The sequence below is a fragment of the Xiphophorus maculatus genome, chromosome 3 (genome assembly GCF_002775205.1).
Source record: "Xiphophorus maculatus strain JP 163 A chromosome 3, X_maculatus-5.0-male, whole genome shotgun sequence".
Classification (NCBI taxonomy): domain Eukaryota; kingdom Metazoa; phylum Chordata; class Actinopteri; order Cyprinodontiformes; family Poeciliidae; genus Xiphophorus; species Xiphophorus maculatus.
In genome coordinates this window covers 10,250,382-10,274,232 of record NC_036445.1, presented here as the reverse complement: position 1 = coordinate 10,274,232, position 23,851 = coordinate 10,250,382, and the positions used below count along the sequence as shown (strand labels likewise).

At 36.8% G+C, this 23,851-nt stretch overlaps 1 protein-coding gene across 2 annotated transcripts in view; it reads right to left on the bottom strand.

Moving 5' to 3' along the window:
* bbs9 (Bardet-Biedl syndrome 9) overlaps window positions 1-23,851 on the bottom strand; it is a 159,771-nt gene continuing 135,920 nt past the window's right edge. For both annotated transcript variants that reach the window (XM_023329818.1, XM_023329825.1), the window contains one exon: window positions 1-1,985. In XM_023329818.1, coding sequence (XP_023185586.1) covers window positions 1,666-1,985 — 320 coding nt within the window. In that variant the 3' untranslated portion in view covers window positions 1-1,665. The remainder of the gene's footprint in view (window positions 1,986-23,851) is intronic.

Sequence of the window (23,851 nt, the reverse complement as noted above, 5' to 3'; positions counted from 1 at the left end):
GTTTGGGTATTTCAACTACAGGCTTCACAGTTACCAAAGTTTTTACAGAAATGTCTTCTGGGATAAACAATAGCTATAAAAGCAGACTCCAAGGAGGAGCCTGATGGATGTGAACCAACACCTGCTCTACATTTTAAACATTTCAACATATGATATGAAACTTATAGTGCATGGTATCCAGTGGATACTTTTACAAAATCACCAAGATTTCTAACAGTCTTTCTTGGCAAAGATGAGATGGCGCTATTTCAACTTTTACACTTAAACATGTGTGAAATAATCAAATATCTAATTTTATTTATTTATTTTTTTAATGGAGGGAAACTATATTCAAACTAGAGGGCATAGGGTTTTTGCTCAGACAACAGAGGCTGAGACCAACATTTCAAACAGCCATCTGTTTCACAATACAAGCTAAAAATAAAAATAAGTGTCCCGGACAAGAAAACAGCCTACATTGGACCCACAGACAAGTTTAATGTGGACTTACAGAGTAACGCAGAGCTGCTGGCACAGCAACTATGGCAGGAGTCTACAAACGTTAATTCTGGCAGAAATGGACCTAAAAATCTTAAAATCTATTGTCTGTTAATAACAAAAAATGTACAAATGTGCACGTGAGCATGTATCAAAATGGGAAAAAAAAGTAGTTTTTCTAAAACTTGCATCCAAGGATGTGCGGACATAAAGACATAATTAGAAAGTGTCTTAATTTTATACTAATAATGTGAAAATCATTACCAAAAAGAGTAGATACAATTGTCTTTTGTGAAAGATGTTTCTTAAATGTAGTGTTTGAATCCTTTAAGGAAACTTTCAAGCTATGCCTGTCTAGTTGGCTCTGAAATGAAATATCAGAAAAAGTGTTTATGTTTTGTTGTACAAATCTGAGTGTTTTTTACAACACAGCAATTTTTGCTTCTAAAAAAATGTCTAGTTTTCTCGTTTCACTCCTATTACGCTTATTTATTTTCTTTAAACTGACATTAACGAAGCTGCTTAAATCACAGATGAGCAAAGGTTGGAACTCCAATTGGACAAGTACGTGTCCATACGCCACCACGCATCCGTCTTGAGTGAACCAAACTTTAAAAAGCGGTGAAGGTCAGATGGGGGTGGCTGCAGCAGCGGCGGCTGTGGGATGTAGCCTTGATTTACCCAGAAGCAGCAGGGCGGCCGGACGAGCCAGGCGATTTTTATTCCTGGTGGAAAGGCGGCGAGGGCTCCGGTGAACCCTCAAAGTGTGTGTGGGTGTGAGCTGGTTTGGGGCCCTTGCTGAAATTAGTGCTGCGGGTTCAAATGCTGCTGAGGCAAGACAAAGACAACGAAGAGCAGGAGGAGGAGTTTGCGTTCATCCTCACTCCTCGTCGACTCCAAGTTCACCACAGTTGGAAAACACACTCTCTGAATGGCTATATGTTGTGGATTCAGCAGAAGAGCAGCGGATCAGCGCGGTTGTGTAAAAACATCTGGGAGGAAATGGTTTTGCCACTGAGAAATGTAACCCTAACAGAATATTTACAACTAAATACATATGTAAACTGTATAAATGGACATATTTCTGTTACATTGCCCTGTTTATGTTGACATGTAAACAGTATAAGTGTGGAAGATGAACTTTATATTTTTAAATGCATATAAAGATTACATATTGCATTGCTTCCATCAGCCCTCTCCGGCTTCCGGGTCTTTCTTCTTCTCTTTTACTTTTAAAGAGGACTTCCTGGACACTTTTTTGTCCCCAGACTCCTTTCCTTCTTTCTCCTTCTTCTCTTTTTTTTCCTTGGAAGAAGATGACTCTTTCTTCTTTGTATCATCCTTGGGCTCTTTGGGCTCCTTGCTGGAATCCTTCTTTGACTCTTTCTTGTCTTTTGATGGCTCCTTTTTCTCCCTTTTCACCTCCTTGAGGGTCTCCTCTGGAACTCCTGCTTCCTCTTTCACATCTGCCTCAGATGGCTCTCTGGAAACTTCTTTCTTCTCTTTTTCTAAATCAGGAAAAACAAGACATACAAAAAAACGCAGTTATTTTTTTGATTACGAGGAAAATAAAGGTTTAGCTTGAAAAGGAAGGAGGGAAATTAGACTGCAAAAGCACTAAATCCTAAGTATTTTTAGTCTAGTTTCTGAAATAACATCAAACTTACAAGTAACTTTTCAGCAAGATGTAGGAGCTTGTTTTAAGTCAATAATTGGTTAATGTTAATGGAGAACTACTAGTTCCATTGGCAAATTATTTCACCTACAACATGGGAAATTGGTCTTGTAACATGGCAAATGTTTTTGAGAGATATGAAAAATTCTGTGTGTCAAGGAGCATTTCTGGGCAGAGAATTGAATGATGCAACAAAGAGATTTGGCTCTGTTATTTAATTGCCCTAGAATGAGGATTAGTTCATGTTTGAAACAGACTGATGTAAACACACTTTTAATGTGAGAACAAATTGAGTGACAACAGCACCTGCTGCATGACAAAGAAACTCCTCTTAATCTAACTTCCCCCATCCTTTGTAAAGACACACACACATGAATACACACAGTCTTCAGCTCCACCTCCTCCAGCTTGAACTGGCACTCTGATAAGATGATAACAGGACTGTTGTCTACCAACAATGAAACGCACTCCTTATCTCCATGAGAACAGAGAGGGTTTAGAGACCGCAGACGACAGCCTGGTATCTCGCTGTGAGTGGAGACTGCATTTCAACAACCGCCTCTAAAGGTATCTGAATGTGTCTGTGTGTGGGGAAGGATCTTTCCTCGGATGTACGTGATGGAGACAACAGGCTGTCCTCTCAATCTGCTCACAGACTCCAGAAAGAAGCTAATCAGATGGCCCATCGTCTACGGCTTTACAGACAGACTCGAGTGCCGTGTGGCAGGAGGGTGCCGTAAACACAGACTACAGTGAAAACAGCAGAGTTGGCTAGTAATGAGTTACGTTTACTCAGTTACATTCACTTTTAGGACTACTTTTACTTGTGCTGCACTTTGTACTATGCATTTTTACTTCAGTAATTTTACTATGAAGTGTCACTACTCTTCGGTAACATTTGTGGATAATATACACTGCAAAAACACAAAATCTTAACAAGTATTTTTGTCCAGTTTCTAGTGCAAATATCTTAGTACATTTGAAATAAGCCTAGACCTACTTATTTAAAAGTAACTTTTCAGCAAGACATGTGGAAGTTTGTTTTAAGCCAATAATTCTTGAAGATAGATTTAAAAAAAAAAAAATCATACTAGCTCCCCTGGTCTTCTTAATGAAAAAAAAAATCCACCAGTGGAGCTAATGTGGTTTTTAAATCTACATTCATAAATTATTTTCTTAAAAATAAGGGTCTACATATCTTGCTAAAAAGATACTTTTGAATTAGTTTTGTCTTATTCCAAGTGTACTGAGTTATTTGTACTGCAACCTAAACAAAAATATGTGGTAATATTTTACTTTTTTGCAGTGTGTCCACTGTGAGTAACTTCACTGAATGAAGATCTTGTTTTAACCAAAAATTCACCAGACACACACCTGCAGATTTTGTTAAAGTTTCATATGTTTTGCATTGAAAGAATTTGATTTGCAAAAATGATTCTTTTGTCTGTTTTTGTTATTTTGTAATTATTTATATGATTACCATTTTGGTCCTTAAAATACAAACATTTTCACTGAACTTTATACTTTGCTCTGTATTATGATGTCATTTTTAAATATTAAATGACAGATGTTTTGATCAGCTACTCAGCACTTGAGTAGCCTTTTTACCAAATACGTTTTTATTCTTACTTAAGTAATTTCTTAAATGGCTACTTTTAACCCTTACTTGTCAACACTTTTTGAATCCTCTACCCACTGCTGCTGAACATTCATTCTATCCTTAAAACAATTTAAATTTGAAGAATCTAAAGCTGATTTCATTTCTAATTCTGCTCATATAAGAAGAAAAATGAAAGATGATAAAATCAGTCTGCAGCAACAAAATGTACCGACTCATAGTGTAACAGCTTAATTGCGACGGCTCATTAAACCGCCTGTGTTTTACCGCCGAAAGCCACTTGTCTCCCCACCCGACCATAAAACCACAAAACTTCAAACACAAGAGAGGCATACATTTATAGACAAGAAAACACACGTTTATATGCAAATTTACACTTAATCCACTAAATTAAGCTATAATTGAAACTTTTAAAGAATACAATAATAGCAACATGCAAATTATTATACCGCTCCCTTTTTTCTCAGAACTTTTACAATCAGACTAAAAGACACACTGGATGTGGGTGTCTCTGTCAGGATAGTGAAGATGTAAAGAAACAAATTGTCATGGTGAAAGTGTCTGCAAACACTCCTGTTGTTTTTTTACAAGCTCTGCCAACCCCCCCCCCCCAATTAAATAAGTATTTTATGTGAATCAAGAGCATTTCATCAGTGGCTCTGAGTGGGTTAATCCCATAGCGACAGGCTAATCCAGACTTGATGCTAACTGTCTGGTTACAACTTCACACAAAATCCCTCCGAAGACACATCACTCCTGAGCAGCTGAGCCAACAAACACCATGAGTCTGTGTGAGTTCATATCGAGTCCACACTGACTCGAAACAATACCAATGAGAAACATTTGAAGCAGACCCAATAGGTTCCTAGAGGTTAAATGTTTTAATGTCTCTTCTGCTTTGATAGGAAGTTACTACGTGCTGGTCCTCTGCTCTCCTAGCTCTCCTAAAAAAAGATCTATATAAAACGGTCAAACCAAAATAAACGGTTAAATCGAACTAATCTGAACTCAGACTGGCTCCTTAATAATGACCAGGTCACCTACTGGGCCCATTGGAAAAGACAGATTTAGTGCTGAAATTCTTCTTACCTACAAAATAAGAGAAAGATGTAGCTTTGATTTTTTTCTTTCCTTTTCTTTTTTTAAATATTCAGTTGATTAAATAAAATGTGTATGTTTTTCTAAAATATGTATTTTTACATGTTTTATCTTTGTTTTGTTCTGTGAAATGATTAGTAGATGGGTGCTTGTTTGCGCTTAACCTTTTATACAACATCAACCACTAAAAAGGTATAAATATCTAACTCAACTATTTATATGATCCAACTATTTACATGAACATTAAACAATAAACTATTTTTTGTTTATTGTTTTTGCCTTTTATACATGGGTCTAGAGTAATTCAAATCCCTGGCAAATTTAGAATTAGAACTGTTTTTACTGTTTGTATGGTACAGAGAAGGATACTGATATCTCTCACAAGACAACAAAATGTCAAAGGATAAGTTTTGAATAAAACCAACATGCATCAGTGTTTATTTAGTTTATTCAAAATGCAATTTTATAAATTGCATTTTAATAAATGCAATTATTAAACTGCTTTAATTAAATGCAATTTAATAAATGCTCTAATACCACTGGTGGTATTAAAGCAATGTTTTAGTCTAGTTTTCACTGATATTTAGATTTATATTTGCTGATAAGATAGGTTGGAAGGCCTCCTTACGGTAACCCTAATTGTAGGACAGCTCCCTTCACTGATTCTCTACAGATTTAGATTGGCATCCCCAAAACTGAAGAAATATGTTAGTCAAATTAAAGTATTCATTTTAGACCTATAGTAAATTTTCCAGAAGGATGAATAGTTAAAGCGGAACTGTAAGCACTTCTGTGTGATGTTGAAATGAGCCATCAACAGGAATCAAAATGGTTATAATTAGGTGTTATTTCTGTTGCACTCCACTTCACACTTACTCACCAAAATGGTTCTGTGTCTACCTTCCTTGTTGGCTCAGAGGCATTGCAGTAACACGTCAACACCAACACTTTATGTCTCCTCTGGCTTTACACAGGTTAAATCAAACAAGCAAAAAAGTTTCTAAGATGCAACTTTAAGAAATTAAACTTTAGACTATTTAATTTATTGCTTTTTACATTCATGCTAATAAAAAAAACAACAGTAAAAGATTAGAATAGTGCATGCTTTTCAAAAATATTACAGTGCTTATTTGTTTTGGTGGGTATGAAAGATAAAAGTGACATAAAAGTCATATCAGATTAGAGGAATACAGCTGTTTAATTTAATATCTTAATTTAACAGTCGAACATTCAGCCTGAGCCTAATTGATGCGTTTAATGGGCTATGAACTGATTAACAGCAGCCTGGTTATGTATCCACAGATGCTGAGAGATTGATCTGATCGTTCTTTGGCGTTTCATTGGTTTACAGATGTCAGCCAGGCAGTGAGGTTCAGTTTAATCTAATCATTATGATGGCTTACTGTGCTCTGTTGTTTGATGGCTTTGTTTCACAAAGGTCATATGTGTAATATTGGTTTAATACAATTTTTAATATCTGAGGTCAAAAGTTCATCAGAAGGTTTCAGTGCAAAGATACAAAAATAAACATTGCAGAACATTTTGTTTTTGTATTATATTGTCCAATAAAGGAATAAACAAATGAAAGTATGATCTGAATATCAAATTTGACTTTCAATATAAACTTCCAGGTAATCTAAAAATAATCCTGATAGTGAAAGTGGGATTAAATTTATCTTTTGGAGTCAACAGTTTCATCTAAAACTATCCATTCAGGTTAACGTTAATGATAAATCTGTGGCTTTGGAGGAACTCTGCACTGATGGGAGGTCAATAATCATCATTGTAGGCAGGGGTCAACCCCTCATTGGCTGTGTGTCAAAAGGTCAATGGCCCTCACCTCTTTGGCTTGTTATTTCAGCACAAATACAAATGTGAACTAACAAAACTCAAGTTAGATGTTCTCTTTTGCTTTAAAGAACAATAAACAGTCAAATGACAGCTAATCTGCTTCACAAAAATGATAAATATCTTTCTGAGATAAATGTTTTACTTTATATGTCTGTATTTTTTCAGTGCAAACACAACAAACTCCATCTATCTTAATGACATCCAGAGGAAGGGGGTAAAAATTTTATAGAAATTGTTTGTTGAGTCTTGGAATATTGGGTTGCTACACATTTTTATGTCACAATTCAAAATGTTTTCCACAATCAGTTTTTAAGACTTTTAATTCTTTTAGTGCATTTTAGAAATATAAAAGCAGAAGTTGATAATCAAGTTATGGATAATCAGATTATGAAAGTAGAGCCTGTTCATTCTACATTGAACAGGCTCTAACTTTGAAACCTGGAAAAGTTAGAGAAGGACAGAAGAATGAAAGGATAGGATGGAAGAGAAGTGGAAAAATGAGTGAATGGATAAATCGAGGAATAGATGTAATGTTTAGAAAATGAGACAGGAAATTAAGTCCTGAAATACAAATATTTTCTTTTTCCATACATATCCATTCTTGTCCAGACTGTTAATGAACCCTTTCAACCACAATTATGTGCACAAAACTGAATCTCACATAAACACTTTTCAAATTCCACTAATTATATTTATTACATGCTGTTTGAGCAATATAAAACATCAATGACAAGGCTGATGATAAAAATAGTTAGTTGTTAGCATGCATCTTAATTTTGTGGTGCTGAAAGGACAGTTCCTCAAAAGATGTGTGTGTAAATTATCTAGTTTGTTGCAATAATTATGATCAAACGATTGTCAGTGTTTGCAATCTTTTACTAGCTCTTGCCTGTTTCTGTCTTTCACTGTTGAATATTTTCCATGTTGAACCTGAAGGACTTTTCTTGTAAAAGGTATGATGAAAAAGAAGTCACGGCTAATCTGAAGTCTGACAGTAAGGACAGAGGACACTCTCATGCTTGGCCTTAAATCCTGTAGCATAACATTATAAAAGTCAAATGAGCAGATCTGTGAAAACTTTCCACGTGTTTGTAGGTCAGGAACATTCACAATCACCCAGGGAGACCAAAGTGTCGAACGTTTTGCTTTTACTTCCAAAGTATGAAATAAAACTGTGTGCGAGGGTCAGGTCCTTGAGGGAGTGGTAGCAATGAGCCGATAAACATTGATGTTGTAAGACAAGATGGTAGCTTCCCTCTTGTATGGAAGCCTAAAGGGGTCAGGTCACGTCATGTCAGTGTGTTACTTCAACAAACTAACAAAGTTGAAGTGTGTAGACCAAACAGTGCAGAGCTGTGTGTGCCACGTCATTCTGATATGAAGGGATCAACATGACTTTTACCTCTTTTCACGTGGGACAGCAGCTAGCTGGAAAAGTTAAAACAGCCTAGAGTTGTTTTAATCCAATATGAAACTGGCCCAGCTGGGTCCAATGTAGGTCTGTTCAACAGGAAACTAAACTATGGATAATTTATGTCATCAAACAGCATGTTATTAGTTATAGGGAATGCTTCTTAGAAAAATAAACCCATTATGATATTGTTCTCTGGAATGAGCAAGGAGGTGTTTCATTTTAAGAAGCATGTTTGTTGGCATAACGGATAAGAAAAAAGGGTGGTCACATTATTTATGTACTGACTGGCTTTAATGACATTACTGGCCTTGTGCACTTAGTGGCTTGCACGTAGATTCTGTGTTTCTGATTTCGTTGCATGTCTTCTCTCACCTTAGCTTGGGTTTCTAAAAAAAAAAAAGTTTAAACAAAGATAGTGTCTTAGTTCTTGATCAGGGGATTTGTAGATATTACTTCCCTTTGACTTTATGGTTAGCAATCATACTCCCGGTACAAACTTTGAATGGAAAAAATAAATTATGTCACTTTAGGAACCAATTTAAAGGACACTATTTTCTAGTCTGGTGAGAAAATAGCACAATCGGAAATTCAGGAAGACAGAAAAGGTTCATGGGATGATTTTCTTACAGATTTTAGGATTTAAGTGTAGTTATTATAAATACAAAGCATCTCCATGAAATATCTAAGAACTCATTTTAGTCTTATTATCCATCATATAACTTTAATTCAAATAGTTGAGAATTTTTTTCTGAATGAGTTCGGCTGACATCACTGGCCATTTTCTACACAAAGTCTGTGTATAACATACTTGAGGTGCTTTCACAATAGGTGGTTACTCTGCACTGATTAATAATTACAATAGTATTGTGTTATTTTCATTGATATCATTTTTAGATTGGAGTGATCCTCTATTATTTTCAATTCTCTGTGCCGTTTTACAAAAGGTCTTTATTTTCTATCCATAAAACTGATTGAAAGCGCTTCACAAATGTTAAGTTTTTTATTTCATTGACTACTTTCCCCCTTATAACTCCATTAATTCTTCGTGGCACAGACTCAACAAGGTGTCAGAATCCTTTCTCAGAGATGTTGGTCCATGTTGCCATGGCAGCACCACACATTTGTTTCAAATTTGTAAATGATGTAAATCTTCTATTCCACCAGATTCCATAGGTGCTCTTGGGGCCATTGAAACTCAATGAACTTACTATTTGTGTTTAAATACAACTACACATGTGTATCTCATCATGTGTCCACAAAAAGGTGAATAGGAAAACCTTGCAAATACCAAATAGATGAGTGGTGCAGCAATTTCCACCATTGGCCTGTGTGATCCTTTAAATGGCAGGTGTCTGGTTTCTTTATTCTCTAAGAGAATTTAGTTGTAAACACTTGTTTATTCCTAGTGACACAGAAACAAAAACCACAGCAACAAAGGTCAGCGTGTCCAAAAGATAAAGAGAACGACGCTATCTGTGGTTTGTTCAAAGCCCACATGTTCTGCCTGGATTCATGTGTTAGCAGTGGATCATAGCATTGCATTCATCTGCAGGGAGGCATAGTCAAAATAGAGGAGGCCGCACAGATCGCCCGCATGCCAGTGCCGTCAGCATGCCGGACGCTGAAGCTGAATACTTACTGATTTACAGAATCCACCATGCTGTTACAGAAAGACAGAATCTGTTAAGAACTGACTGATTGGATCTGTACCAAAGTGTATGTTTGGAGATTGTGAAATTTGTGAGTGTTTATGTTGAAATCCCATATGCTTCTGTGCAGCAAATCTTAGATAGAATTATGTGGAGTCAAAAACCTGAATCTGTGTAGTCGATGGCAAACGACAAGAGAGCGAAAACAGAAAGCCCTACAACACACACTATTTAAACAAGGAGAAAGTTGACAGGTTGTATTGCAGTGCCTTTTACTTTTAGGTCAGCCTAGTGAATAATTTCATTATTATTTACAATCCTTAGCTGCGCAATAAAATCAAGTGTTTTTGTCAGAAAATCATAAATAGATTGTGAAGGGAGATCAATTCGGCGTGGAGCGGTAACTGCTCACGTTTTCTGAACTTGCTAAGCATGATTGCACGAGCGTATCTGACGTTGAGATGAAGGTGTAAAACATTTGCCTATTCAGCTTATTGCACAATGTTAGTGATCCAAGCATTAAAAAACCTTTCAGTCTTTAAAACATCATTTTAAAGGCTTAAAACATGCTTTTCAAGTAGATTAAAAAAACAAAACCGGCAAGTTTTTTTAGTAATTAAAACTCCATTGCTGTAGGAACTTGATTCCTGAACTTTAACTCTCACTCTAAAACAACTTGTTTGTACAAATAGTGGCAGCAGAATAACTGGCTTGTATACAGCAGAAGGCTTTCTCATCCTTTATTTTGGACATTTGAAAATTCAAAAGAGATAGGTCTGACAAGATTTAAGGACTTTGTAATAAAAACAAAATGCAATTAACATTTAAATTTGGATAAATTGAACAAAGAAAACGTGAAAAATACTGATTTATGTTTTCAGATGAGGCAATAAAGTTGAGAAATGCAAAAACTTAAAGATAGAGAGAGGCTGAGACCTTTGCTTGGGTTCTCTCTCTCTCTCTATGGGTGTGGTATAGTGGGTGGGTTCATTCCCGTGGTCGGCCAAGATATTTTTTCTCTGCTCAGCTACGCCCTGCAACTAACCAACATGCAGACACACACATACCGGCACACACATAATGTACAGAAAAATATATGGTGGCTAGTCCAAAGAACCAACGATAGAAAAGAACACGAAGCTTTCCAGGTCTGGTAGTGACATAAAACTTCTGCGTTTGTCTCTCACAATCACACACCGATGCACAAAAACATGCACAAATGCATTCATACATGCCTCTGTCTACTTCCTCCGCACTCTGTGCTCTCTGTCTAAATACAGCCAACCACATCAGAGACAACGTTTACAATGCTGGGTGAGTTATACACTCACATACATACACACACATAAACTGTAAATTTTACTCAATATGTACAGCATATACGTACATAACTTTAAAATGAAAACACACACCATGCAATAAAAACTGGATGATGATTTACACATGTGAACAGATACTTACATACTGTAGCTTAAATGTAGGCTGTTAAATCTAGTTTGGGTATGTGTGTTTGTTCAGTTGGCTTCTGTTGAGGTTGGCCTGTTGTTCTTGTCTGAGACAACAGTCCATCCCTGGAAATTGTTTTAACACTCCTCCACCATAGAAACACCAAGGCACAGTTTTAAACAGACACCCAAAGTCTCTAAGCTTAAGGAAAAGAAAATCAGAGTAGATTATTGTATCCTGATTGTGTGTGCTATCTGACATCATAAACAAAGACAGACAAAACATTTAATTAAGCCCAGAGTTATTCATACCTCTGGCATATTAAGATTTAAATGATTTAATTTTAGGACAGAATATTTGTTTTCGTACATCCTGCTACAGTTCTAAAGTTCCCAATTAACTTCCAATCTATTAATGTAATGTTATGTTGGATATCTCTGTGTGTTTTTTTATTATGTTCTGAAGGACAGAGACTTGCTAGAAAACAGCAATTATGCTGAGCCAGGCCTGATTAAAAAAAAATCTGTTTCAATTAAAAAAAACACATAGTATATTACAATGAGTAAGCACTGAGATAAAAACTTGGCTTAACAAAGTAGAAGTAGTCCCTGATGGAGTGCTTAATTCCTATTATTGGGGCCTGCCATGCAAAGCAATGGCAGGAACCTATTGCTATTCTCCCAAGAAAGGTTTCTTTAATATTATTGGGGCCTGCCATGCAAAGCAATGGCAGGAACCTATTACTCTACACCCAACAAGCGTCTCTTTATTATTGGGGCCTGCCATGCAAAGCAATGGCAGGAACCTATTACTCTACACCCAACAAAGTGTCTCTTTAATATTATTATAATTCTTTATTTTTCTTCCGTAACCGTTAATGCGGCTCGTACCGCTGGGTGCACACCTACAAATGAGGTATCAAAACGTGCAGAAAATTCACGCCATTGGAGCTATTACTTCTGGTGGGATTTGGGCTTAACGTGGCGACATAATTCGCAAAAAACTACGAAAAAACCCCCATTATAACTCAATGGGAAAAATCCTAGAAATACCCTATTTTTGAGGATTTGCTGTGTCGTCACAAATTCACCTAGAAATGCCATTCAAATTTCATTTTGTAGATACGTCTGTGATCTCTTCGAAAGTGAAGACGGCTCGTCGATACCAGTTACGGTTTGTCCACAATTTGCCTCTAAGCGACCCAAACTTTCTCATTTTTGCTGAAATTACAGTGACAGCCGATCTCGGTTCAGATCTGGGCATAACATTTCTTTCTCTCATCACTGTAAATGCTCTGAGTGAGGTACAGATATGAATCTCGGGACTATCGCAGAAGACACATTGAACTGTCATACGCTCGAAACGCTTTTCGAATATGTATTACGGTTCCCGAACAAGAAGGATTTGTTTCCAATGCTTTTTTTCAGTAAAGTGTGTTTGCTCAAACACACTTGTGTGTTTGAGAGCTCACAGCTCACAGCTCACACCTGCTGAGACCATTATTTGCCATAGCAACGGAACTCAAGAGGCTATTGGCTGCTGATTTGGACTACGAATACGCATCGCTGTAGTTCTATCTATCCTCAGTTGAAACAGATCAGGACTGAGAACTGGCCTTTAGAACTACTGCTGCTATGGGCTGTATATAACTGATTTAACTCAGTAACTGTTACACATGGGATTAGTTTGGAACTTTAAAATGGAGCATAATAATAATTTCAAAATAAAAGCCTTGAATAGTTTTACATCAGGTAATTGCTGTTTTTGGCTTTATTTGACGTTTTCATCCAAAGCACTGTTACACATGGGATTACTTTGGAACTTTAAAATGGAGAATAATAATAATTTCAAAATAAAAGCCTTGAATATTTTTACATCAGGTAATTGCTTTTTTTGGCCGTATATGACTTTTTCATCACAAGCAATGTTACACATGGGATTAGTTTGGAACTTTAAAATGGAGAATAATAATTTCAAAATAAAAGCCTTGAATATTTTTACATCAGGTAATTGCTGTTTTTGGCTTTATTTGACGTTTTCATCCAAAGCACTGTTACACATGGGATTACTTTGGAACTTTAAAATGGAGAATAATAATAATTTCAAAATAAAAGCCTTGAATATTTTTACATCAGGTAATTGCTGTTTTTGGCTTTATATGACTTTTTCATCCAAAGCACTGTTACACATGGGATTAGTTTGGAACTTTAAAATGGAGCATAATAATAATTTCAAAATAAAAGCCTTGAATATTTTTACATCAGGTAATTGCTCTTTTTGGCTTTATTTGACTTTTTCATCCAAAGCACTGTTACACGTGGTATTAGTTTGGCCCTTTGAAATGAAGCATTCTGAAAATTTCAAAATAAAAGCCTTGAATAATTTTACATGACGTAATTGCTCTTTTTGGCTTTATTTGACTTTTTCATCCAAAGCACTGTTACACGTGGTATTAGTTTGGCCCTTTGAAATGAAGCATACTGAAAATTTCAAAATAAAAGCCTTGAATATTTTTTACATCAGCTACTTGTGTTTTGAGCATTATATAACTATTTTAACCCAAGGACTATTACGCATGGGATTAGTTTGGCCCTTTGAAATGAAGTTTAACAAAACTTCCAAAATAAAAGCCTTGACAACATTTTAAATCGTACCGAACGGTGCACGTCCGCCTCGCTTAACGTTCTTGCGGTTCTCCGCGTGCCACTGCTTACGTCGCGGCGTTCTTTGGCGTCGACGCCGATTTGTGGCGCGACGACGCCGGGCCCGAACCCCACGGCCGCGCCTTGGCAGGCCCCGGCTAAATTTCTTCCGAAATTTTCTAGTTGGGGCCTGCCATGCAAAGCAATGGCAGGAACCTATTACTCTACACCCAACAAGCGTCTCTTTATTGGGGCCTGCCATGCAAAGCAATGGCAGGAACCTATTACTATTGTCGGAGAGAAGCGTCTCTTTATTATAATTCTTTATTTTTCTTCCGTAACCGTTAATGCGGCTCATACCGCTGGGTGCACACCTACAAATGAGGTATCAAAACGTGCAGAAAATTCACGCCATTGGAGCTATTACTTGTGGTGGGATTTGGGGTAAACGTGGCGACATAATTCGCAAAAAACTACGAAAAAAACCCCATTATAACTCAATGGGAAAAATCCTAGAAATACCCTATTTTTGAGGATTTGCTGTGTCGTCACAAATTCACCTAGAAATGCCATTCAAATTTCATTTTGTAGATACGTCTGTGATCTCTTCGAAAGTGAAGACGGCTCGTCGATACCAGTTACGGTTTGTCCACAATTTGCCTCTAAGCGACCCAAACTTTCTCATTTTTGCTGAAATTACAGTGACAGCCGATCTCGGTTCATATCTGGGCACAACATTTCTTTCTCTCATCACTGTAAATGCTCTGAGTGAGGTACAGATATGAATCTCGGGACTATCGCAGAAGACACATTGAACTGTCATACGCTCGAAACGCTTTTCGAATATGTATTACGGTTCCCGAACAAGAAGGATTTGTTTCCAATGCTTTTTTTCAGTAAAGTGTGTTTGCTCAAACACACTTGTGTGTTTGAGAGCTCACAGCTCAGAGCTCACACCTGCTGAGACCATTATTTGCCATAGCAACGGAACTCAAGAGGCTATTGGCTGCTGATTTGGACTACGAATACGCATCACTGTAGTTCTATCTATCCTCAGTTGAAACAGATCAGGACTGAGAACTGGCCTTTAGAACTACTGCTGCTATGGGCTGTATATAACTGATTTAACTCAGTAACTGTTACACATGGGATTAGTTTGGAACTTTAAAATGGAGCATAATAATAATTTCAAAATAAAAGCCTTGAATAGTTTTACATCAGGTAATTGCTGTTTTTGGCTTTATTTGACGTTTTCATCCAAAGCACTGTTACACATGGGATTACTTTGGAACTTTAAAATGGAGAATAATAATAATTTCAAAATAAAAGCCTTGAATATTTTTACATCAGGTAATTGCTTTTTTTGGCCGTATATGACTTTTTCATCCAAAGCAATGTTACACATGGGATTAGTTTGGAACTTTAAAATGGAGAATAATAATTTCAAAATAAAAGCCTTGAATATTTTTACATCAGGTAATTGCTGTTTTTGGCTTTATTTGACTTTTTCATCCAAAGCACTGTTACACATGGGATTAGTTCGGAACTTTAAAATGGAGCATAATAATAATTTCAAAATAAAAGCCTTGAATATTTTTACATCATGCAATTGCTGTTTTTGGCTTTGTATGACTTTTTCATCCAAAGCACTGTTACACATGTGATTAGTTCGGAACTTTAAAATTAAGCATAATAATAATTTCAAAATAAAAGCCTTGAATATTTTTACATGACGTAATTGCTCTTTTTGGCTTTATTTGACTTTTTCATCCAAAGCACTGTTACACATGGGATTAGTTCGGAACTTTAAAATGGAGCATAATAATAATTTCAAAATAAAAGCCTTGAATGTTGTTACATCAGGTAATTACTGTTTTTGGCTTTATGTGACTTTTTCATCCAAAGCACTGTTACACATGGGATTCGTTCGGAACTTTAAAATGGAGCATAATAATAATTTCAAAATAAAAGCCTTGAATATTTTTACATCATGCAATTGCTGTTTTTGGCTTTGTATGACTTTTTCATCCAAAGCACTGTTACACATGTGATTAGTTCGGAACTTTAAAATTAAGCATAATAATAATTTCAAAATAAAAGCCTTGAATATTTTTACATCAGGTCATTGCTCTTTTTGGCTTTGTATGACTTTTTCATCCAAAGCACTGTTACACATGTGATTAGTTCGGAACTTTAAAATTAAGCATAATAATAATTTCAAAATAAAAGCCTTGAATATTTTTACATCATGTAATTGCTCTTTTTGACTTTGTATGACTTTTTCATCCAAAGCACTGTTACACATGGTATTAGTTTGGCCCTTTGAAATGAAGCTTAACAAAAATTTCAAAATAAAAGCCTTGAATATTTTTACATGACGTAATTGCTCTTTTTGGCTTTATTTGACTTTTTCATCCAAAGCACTGTTACACATGGTATTACTTTGGCCCTTTGAAATGAAGCATACTGAAAATTTCAAAATAAAAGCCTTGAATATTTTTACATGACGTAATTGCTCTTTTTGGCTTTATTTGACTTTTTCATCCAAAGCACTCTTACACGTGGTATTAGTTCAGAACTTTAAAATGAAGCATACTGAAAATTTCAAAATAAAAGCCTTGAATATTTTTACATCAGCTACTTGTGTTTTGAGCATTATATCACTATTTTAACCCAAGGACTATTACGCTTGGGATTAGTTTGGCCCTTTGAAATGAAGTTTAACAAAACTTCCAAAATAAAAGCCTCGACAACATTTTAAATCGTACCGAACGGTGCACGTCCGCCTCGCTTAACGTTCTTGCGGTTCTCCGCGTGCCACTGATTACGTCGCGGCGTTCTTTGGCGTCAACGCCGATTTGTGGCGTGACCACGCCGGGCCCGAACCCCACGGGCGCGCCTTGGCAGGCCCCGGCTAAATTTCTTCCGAAATTTTGTTTTTCTAGTTATAATTCTTTATTTTTCTTCCGTCACCGTTAATGCGGCTCATACCGCTGGGTGCACACCTACAAATGAGGTATCAAAACGTGCAGAAAATTCACGCCATTGGAGCTATTATTTTTGGTGGGATTTGGGGTTAACGTGGCGACATAATTCGCAAAAAACTACGAAAAAAACCCCATTATAACTCAATGGGAAAAATCCTAGAAATACCCTATTTTGGAGGATTTGCTGTGTCGTCACAAATTCACCTAGAAATGCCATTCAAATTTCATTTTGTAGATACGTCTGTGATCTCTTCGAAAGTGAAGACGGCTCGTCGATACCAGTTACGGTTTGTCCACAATTTGCCTCTAAGCGACCCAAAGTTTCTCATTTTTGCTGAAATTACAGTGACAGCCGACCTCGGATCAGATATGGGCACAACATTTCTTTCTCTCATCACTGTAAATGCTCTGAGTGAGGTACAGATATGAATCTCGGGACTATCGCAGAAGACACATTGAACTGTCATACGCTCGAAACGCTTTTCGAATATGTATTACGGTTCCCGAACAAGAAGGATTTGTTTCCAATGCTTTTTTTCAGTAAAGTGTGTTTGCTCAAACACACTTGTGTGTTTGAGAGCTCACAGCTCAGAGCTCACACCTGCTGAGACCATTATTTGCCATAGCAACGGAACTCAAGAGGCTATTGGCTGCTGATTTGGACTACGAATACGCATCGCTGTAGTTCTATCTATCCTCAGTTGAAACAGATCAGGACTGAGAACTGGCCTTTAGAACTACTGCTGCTATGGGCTGTATATAACTGATTTAACTCAGTAACTGTTACACATGGGATTAGTTTGGAACTTTAAAATGGAGCATAATAATAATTTCAAAATAAAAGCCTTGAATAGTTTTACATCAGGTAATTGCTGTTTTTGGCTTTATTTGACGTTTTCATCCAAAGCACTGTTACACATGGGATTACTTTGGCCCTTTAAAATGAAGCTTAACAAAAATTTCAAAATAAAAGCCTTGAATATTTTTACATCAGCTACTTGTGTTTTGAGCATTATATAACTATTTTAACCGAAGGACTATTACGCATGGGATTAGTTTGGCCCTTTGAAATGAAGCATCCTGCAAATTTCAAAATAAAAGCCTGAATATTTTTACATGACGTAATTGCTCTTTTTTGGCTTTATTTGACTTTTTCATCCAAAGCACTGTTACACATGGGATTACTTTGGCCCTTTAAAATGAAGCTTAACAAAAATTTCAAAATAAAAGCCTTGAATATTTTTACATCAGCTACTTGTGTTTTGAGCATTATATAACTATTTTAACCGAAGGACTATTACGCTTGGGATTAGTTTGGCCCTTTGAAATGAAGCATCCTGCAAATTTCAAAATAAAAGCCTTGAATATTTTTACATGACGTAATTGCTCTTTTTGGCTTTATTTGACTTTTTCATCCAAAGCACTGTTACACATGGTATTAGTTTGGCCCTTTGAAATGAATATTAACAAAAATTTCTAAATAAAAGCCTTGAATATTTTTACATCATGTAATTGCTCTTTTTGGCTTTATTTGACTTTTTCATCCAAAGCACTGTTACACGTGGTATTAGTTTGGCCCTTTGAAATGAAGCTTAACAAAAGTTTGAAAATAAAAGCCTTGAATATTTTTACATCATGTAATTGCGGTTTTTGGCTTTATGTGACTTTTTTATCCAAAGCACTGTTACACAATGGAATAGTTTGGCCCTCTGAAATGAAGCATACTGAAAATTTCAAAATAAAAGCCTTGAATATTTTTACATCATGTAATTGCTCTTTTTGGCCGTATATGACTTTTTCATCCAAAGCACTGTTACACATGGGATTAGTTCGGAACTTTGAAATGGAGCATAATAATAATAATTTCAAAATAAAAGCCTTGAATATTTTTACATCAGGTAATTGCTCTTTTTGGCTTTATTTGACTTTTTCATCCAAAGCACTGTTACACGTGGTATTAGTTTGGCCCTTTTGAAATGAAGCATACTGAAAATTTCAAAATAAAAGCCTTGAATATTTTTACATCAGGTAATTGCTCTTTTTGGCTTTATTTGACTTTTTCATCCAAAGCACTGTTACACGTGGTATTAGTTTGGCCCTTTGAAATGAAGCTTAACAAAAGTTTCAAAATAAAAGCCTTGAATATTTTTACATCAGCTACTTGTGTTTTGAGCCTTATATAACTATTTTAACCCAAGGACTATTACGCATGGGATTAGTTTGGCCCTTTGAAATGAAGCATACTGAAACTTCCAAAATAAAAGCCTCGACAACATTTTAAATCGTACCGAACGGTGCACGTCCGCCTCGCTTAACGTTCTTGCGGTTCTCCGCGTGCCACTGATTACGTCGCGGCGTTCTTTGGCGTCGACGCCGATTTGTGGCGCGACGACGCCGGGCCCATGCCCGACGGGCGCGCCTTGGCAGGCCCCGGCTAAATTTCTTCCGAAATTTTCTAGTTATAGTTCTTTATTTTTCTTCCGTAACCGTTAATGCGGCTCATACCGCTGGGTGCACACCTACAAATGAGGTATCAAAACGTGCAGAAAATTCACGCCATTGTTGCTATTACTTTTGGTGGGATTTGGGCTTAACGTGGCGACATAATTCGCAAAAAACTACGAAAAAAACCCCATTATAAGTCAATGGGAAAAATCCTGGAAATACCCTATTTTTGAGGATTTTCTGTGTCGTCACTAATTCACGTAGAAATGCCATTCAAATTTCATTTTGTAGATACGTCTGTGATCTCTTCGAAAGTGAAGACGGCTCGTCGATAACAGTTACGGTTTGTCCACAATTTGCCTCTAAGCGACCCAAAGTTTCTCATTTTTCCTAAAGTTAGAGTGCTTCTCTCGCTGATTAGAGTGAGAGATCAAGACAACTTTTTCAGCCCAAATCATTTTTGAAATCGCCATCACGCCCACAAATATCGCACGATTAGTATCAAAATCGGTCCTGACATTGATACGCCTGTCTGCTCCGGTAAAATGTTTTCGAAATTTATCTAGACCGTACGGTTTTCTGTCACGGTGCTTCAGAGCAAAGTCATGCGACAGGATTTTCTGAGGCTGTCTGAGGCTCTCTCCCATGTATTTGAATAGAATTTCAGATCTGGGCACAACATTTCTTTCTCTCATCACTGTAAATGCTCTGAGTGAGGTACAGATATGAATCTCGGGACTATCGCAGAAGACACATTGAACTGTCATACGCTCGAAACGCTTTTCGAATATGTATTACGGTTCCCGAACAAGAAGGATTTGTTTCCAATGCTTTTTTCAGTAAAGTGTGTTTGCTCAAACACACTTGTGTGTTTGAGAGCTCACAGCTCAGAGCTCACACCTGCTGAGACCATTATTTGCCATAGCAACGGAACTCAAGAGGCTATTGGCTGCTGATTTGGACTACGAATACGCATCGCTGTAGTTCTATCTATCCTCAGTTGAAACAGATCAGGACTGAGAACTGGCCTTTAGAACTACTGCTGCTATGGGCTGTATATAACTGATTTAACTCAGTAACTGTGACACATGGGATTAGTTTGGAACTTTAAAATGGAGCATAATAATAATTTCAAAATAAAAGCCTTGAATAGTTTTACATCAGGTAATTGCTGTTTTTGGCTTTATTTGATGTTTTCATCCAAAGCACTGTTACACATGGGATTACTTTGGAACTTTAAAATGGAGAATAATAATAATTTCAAAATAAAAGCCTTGAATATTTTTACATCAGGTAATTGCTTTTTTTGGCCGTATATGACTTTTTCATCCAAAGCAATGTTACACATGGGATTAGTTTGGAACTTTAAAATGGAGAATAATAATTTCAAAATAAAAGCCTTGAATAGTTTTACATCAGGTAATTGCTGTTTTTGGCTTTATTTGACGTTTTCATCCAAAGCACTGTTACACATGGGATTACTTTGGAACTTTAAAATGGAGAATAATAATAATTTCAAAATAAAAGCCTTGAATATTTTTACATCAGGTAATTGCTGTTTTTGGCTTTATATGACTTTTTCATCCAAAGCACTGTTACACGTGGTATTAGTTTGGCCCTTTGAAATGAAGCATACTGAAAATTTCAAAATAAAAGCCTTGAATATTTTTACATCAGCTACTTGTGTTTTGAGCATTATATAACTATTTTAACCCAAGGACTATTACGCATGGGATTAGTTTGGCCCTTTGAAATGAAGTTTAACAAAACTTCCAAAATAAAAGTCTCGACAACATTTTAAATCGTACCGAACGGTGCACGTCCGCCTCGCTTAACGTTCTTGCGGTTCTCCGCGTGCCACTGCTTACGTCGCGGCGTTCTTTGGCGTCGACGCCGATTTGTGGCGCGACGACGCCGGGCCCGAACCCCACGGCCGCGCCTTGGCAGGCCCCGGCTAAATTTCTTCCGAAATTTTCTAGTTATAATTCTTTATTTTTCATCCGTAACCGTTAATGCGGCTCATACCGCTGCGTGCACACCTAGAAATGAGGTATCAAAACGTGCAGAAAATTCACGCCATTGGAGCTATTACTTTTGGTGGGATTTGGGCTTAACGTGGCGACATAATTCGCAAAAAACTACGAAAAACCCCATTATAAGTCAATGGGAAAAATCCTAGAAATACCCTATTTTTGAGGATTTTCTGTGTCGTCACGAATTCACGTAGAAATGCCATTCAAATTTCATTTTGTAGATACTTCTGTGATCTCTTCGAAAGTGAAGACGGCTCGTCAATACCAGTTACGGTTTGTCCACAATTTGCCTCTAAGCGACCCAAAGTTTCTCATTTTTCCTAAAGTTAGAGTGCGTCTCTCGCTGCTTAGAGTGAGAGATGAAGACAACTTTTTCAGCCTAAATCATTTTTGAAATCGCCATCACGCCCACAAATATCGCACGATTAGTATCAAAATCGGTCCTGACATTGATACGCCTGTCTGCTCCGGTAAAATGTTTTCGAAATTTATCTAGACCGTACGGTTTTCTGTCACGGTGCTTCACAGCAAAGTCATGCGACAGGATTTTCTGAGGCTGTCTCAGGCTTTCTCCCATGTATTTGAATAGAATTTCAGATCTGGGCACAACATTTCTTTCTCTCATCGCTGTAAATGCTCTGAGTGAGGTACAGATATGAATCTCGGGACTATCGCAGAAGACACATTGACCTCTGATACGCTTCAAACGCTTTTCGAATATGTATTACGGTTCCCAAACAGGAAGGATTTGTTTCCAATGCTTTTTTTCAGTAAAACGTGTAGGCTCAAACACACAATTGTGTGTTTGAGCATGTATGACTCACAGCTCACACCTGCTGAGACCATTATTTACCATAGCAACGGAACTCAAGAGGCTATTGGCTGGTGGTTAGGACTACAAATACGCATCACTGTAGTTCTATATATAGTGGAATACTCAGTTGAAACAGAGGTTGACTGAACTGGCCTTTACAACTAATTGCTGCTATGGGCTGTATATAACTGATTTAACTCAGTAACTGTTACACATGGGATTAGTTTTGAACTTTAAAATTAAGCATATTGAAAATTTCACAATAAAAGCCCTGAATATTTTTACATGACGTAATTGCTCTTTTTGGCTTTATTTGACTTTTTCATCCAAAGCACTGTTACACATGGTATTAGTTCAGAACTTTAAAATGAAGCATACTGAAAATTTCAAAATAAAAGCCTTGAATATTTTTACATCATGTAATTGCTCTTTTTGGCTTTATTTGACTTTTTCATCCAAAGCACTGTTACACATGGTATTAGTTTGGCCCTTTGAAATGAAGCATACTGAAAACTTCAAAATAAAAGCCTTGAATATTTTTACATCATGTAATTGCTCTTTTTGGCTTTATTTGACTTTTTCATCCAAAGCACTGTTACACATGGTATTAGTTTGTCCCTTTGAAATGAAGCATACTGAAAATTTCAAAATAAAAGCCTTGAATATTTTTACATGACGTAATTGCTCTTTTTGGCTTTATTTGACTTTTTCATCCAAAGCACTCTTACACGTGGTATTAGTTTGGCCCTTTGAAATGAAGTTTAACAAAACTTCCAAAATAAAAGCCTTGACAACATTTTAAATCGTACTGAATGGTGCACGTCCACCTCACTTAACGTTCTTGCGGTTCTCCGCGTGCCACTGGTTACGTTGCGGCGTTCTTTGGCGTCGATGCCAATTTGTGGCGTGACGACGCCGGGCCCAAACCCCACGGGCGCGCCTTGGCAGGCCCCGACTAAATTTCTTCAGAAATTTTGTTTTTCTAGTTCCCCATAAAATCTAATAGTATATGCACCAGCCAAGTTTTGCTAATCCATCTCTTGTATAACAGACCATCAGCAGGTGTGACTCTTTTGGTAGTTTGATGGTTTGGAGATTATCATTTTTGAGATTAATATGGATGTTAAATTGTAATTTTATAACTGCTATACAATAAATTCTGTATAACAGTTTTCCTCTTCTTCTCTCAGAAGAGGAAAACTTTTACACCAGGTGTGACTAACTAAAAACAATAGCTCTATTCATCACTTTCAGATGTGTGTTTGAGGAAGGAAGATTTCAGTAAAACTGCAATCTTGGCACTTGTGAACTTGTGGAAGTAGTTGGCCCTTACAGAAGTCTCGCATATCCCCCTCCTCAGTGTCAAACCTTAAGGCAGGATATTTTGGTGTCCCCTGAAGAGGAAGAAGATATTGTCCCCCAATGATTTCTTGATCTGCCCCAGAGTCTTTTCCCAGGGGCAGAAACCCAAATTACCTTCAAAGTGAAGCTTGCTGATCAGATATGTAAACCACATCAACTGACCTTTTCCTATGTGAAGTAGCAGAGGCCCCACTCTGTGTACTGTAGGAACTTCAACACATTGGGAAATCAGCAGCACTCATAAACATTTGATCAAATAGTGAGTTATCTGGATTTACGTTTACGTATCTGGATCAGTTTGAATCATTTATCTGATATAAGCTCCAGAATTTTGAATTTA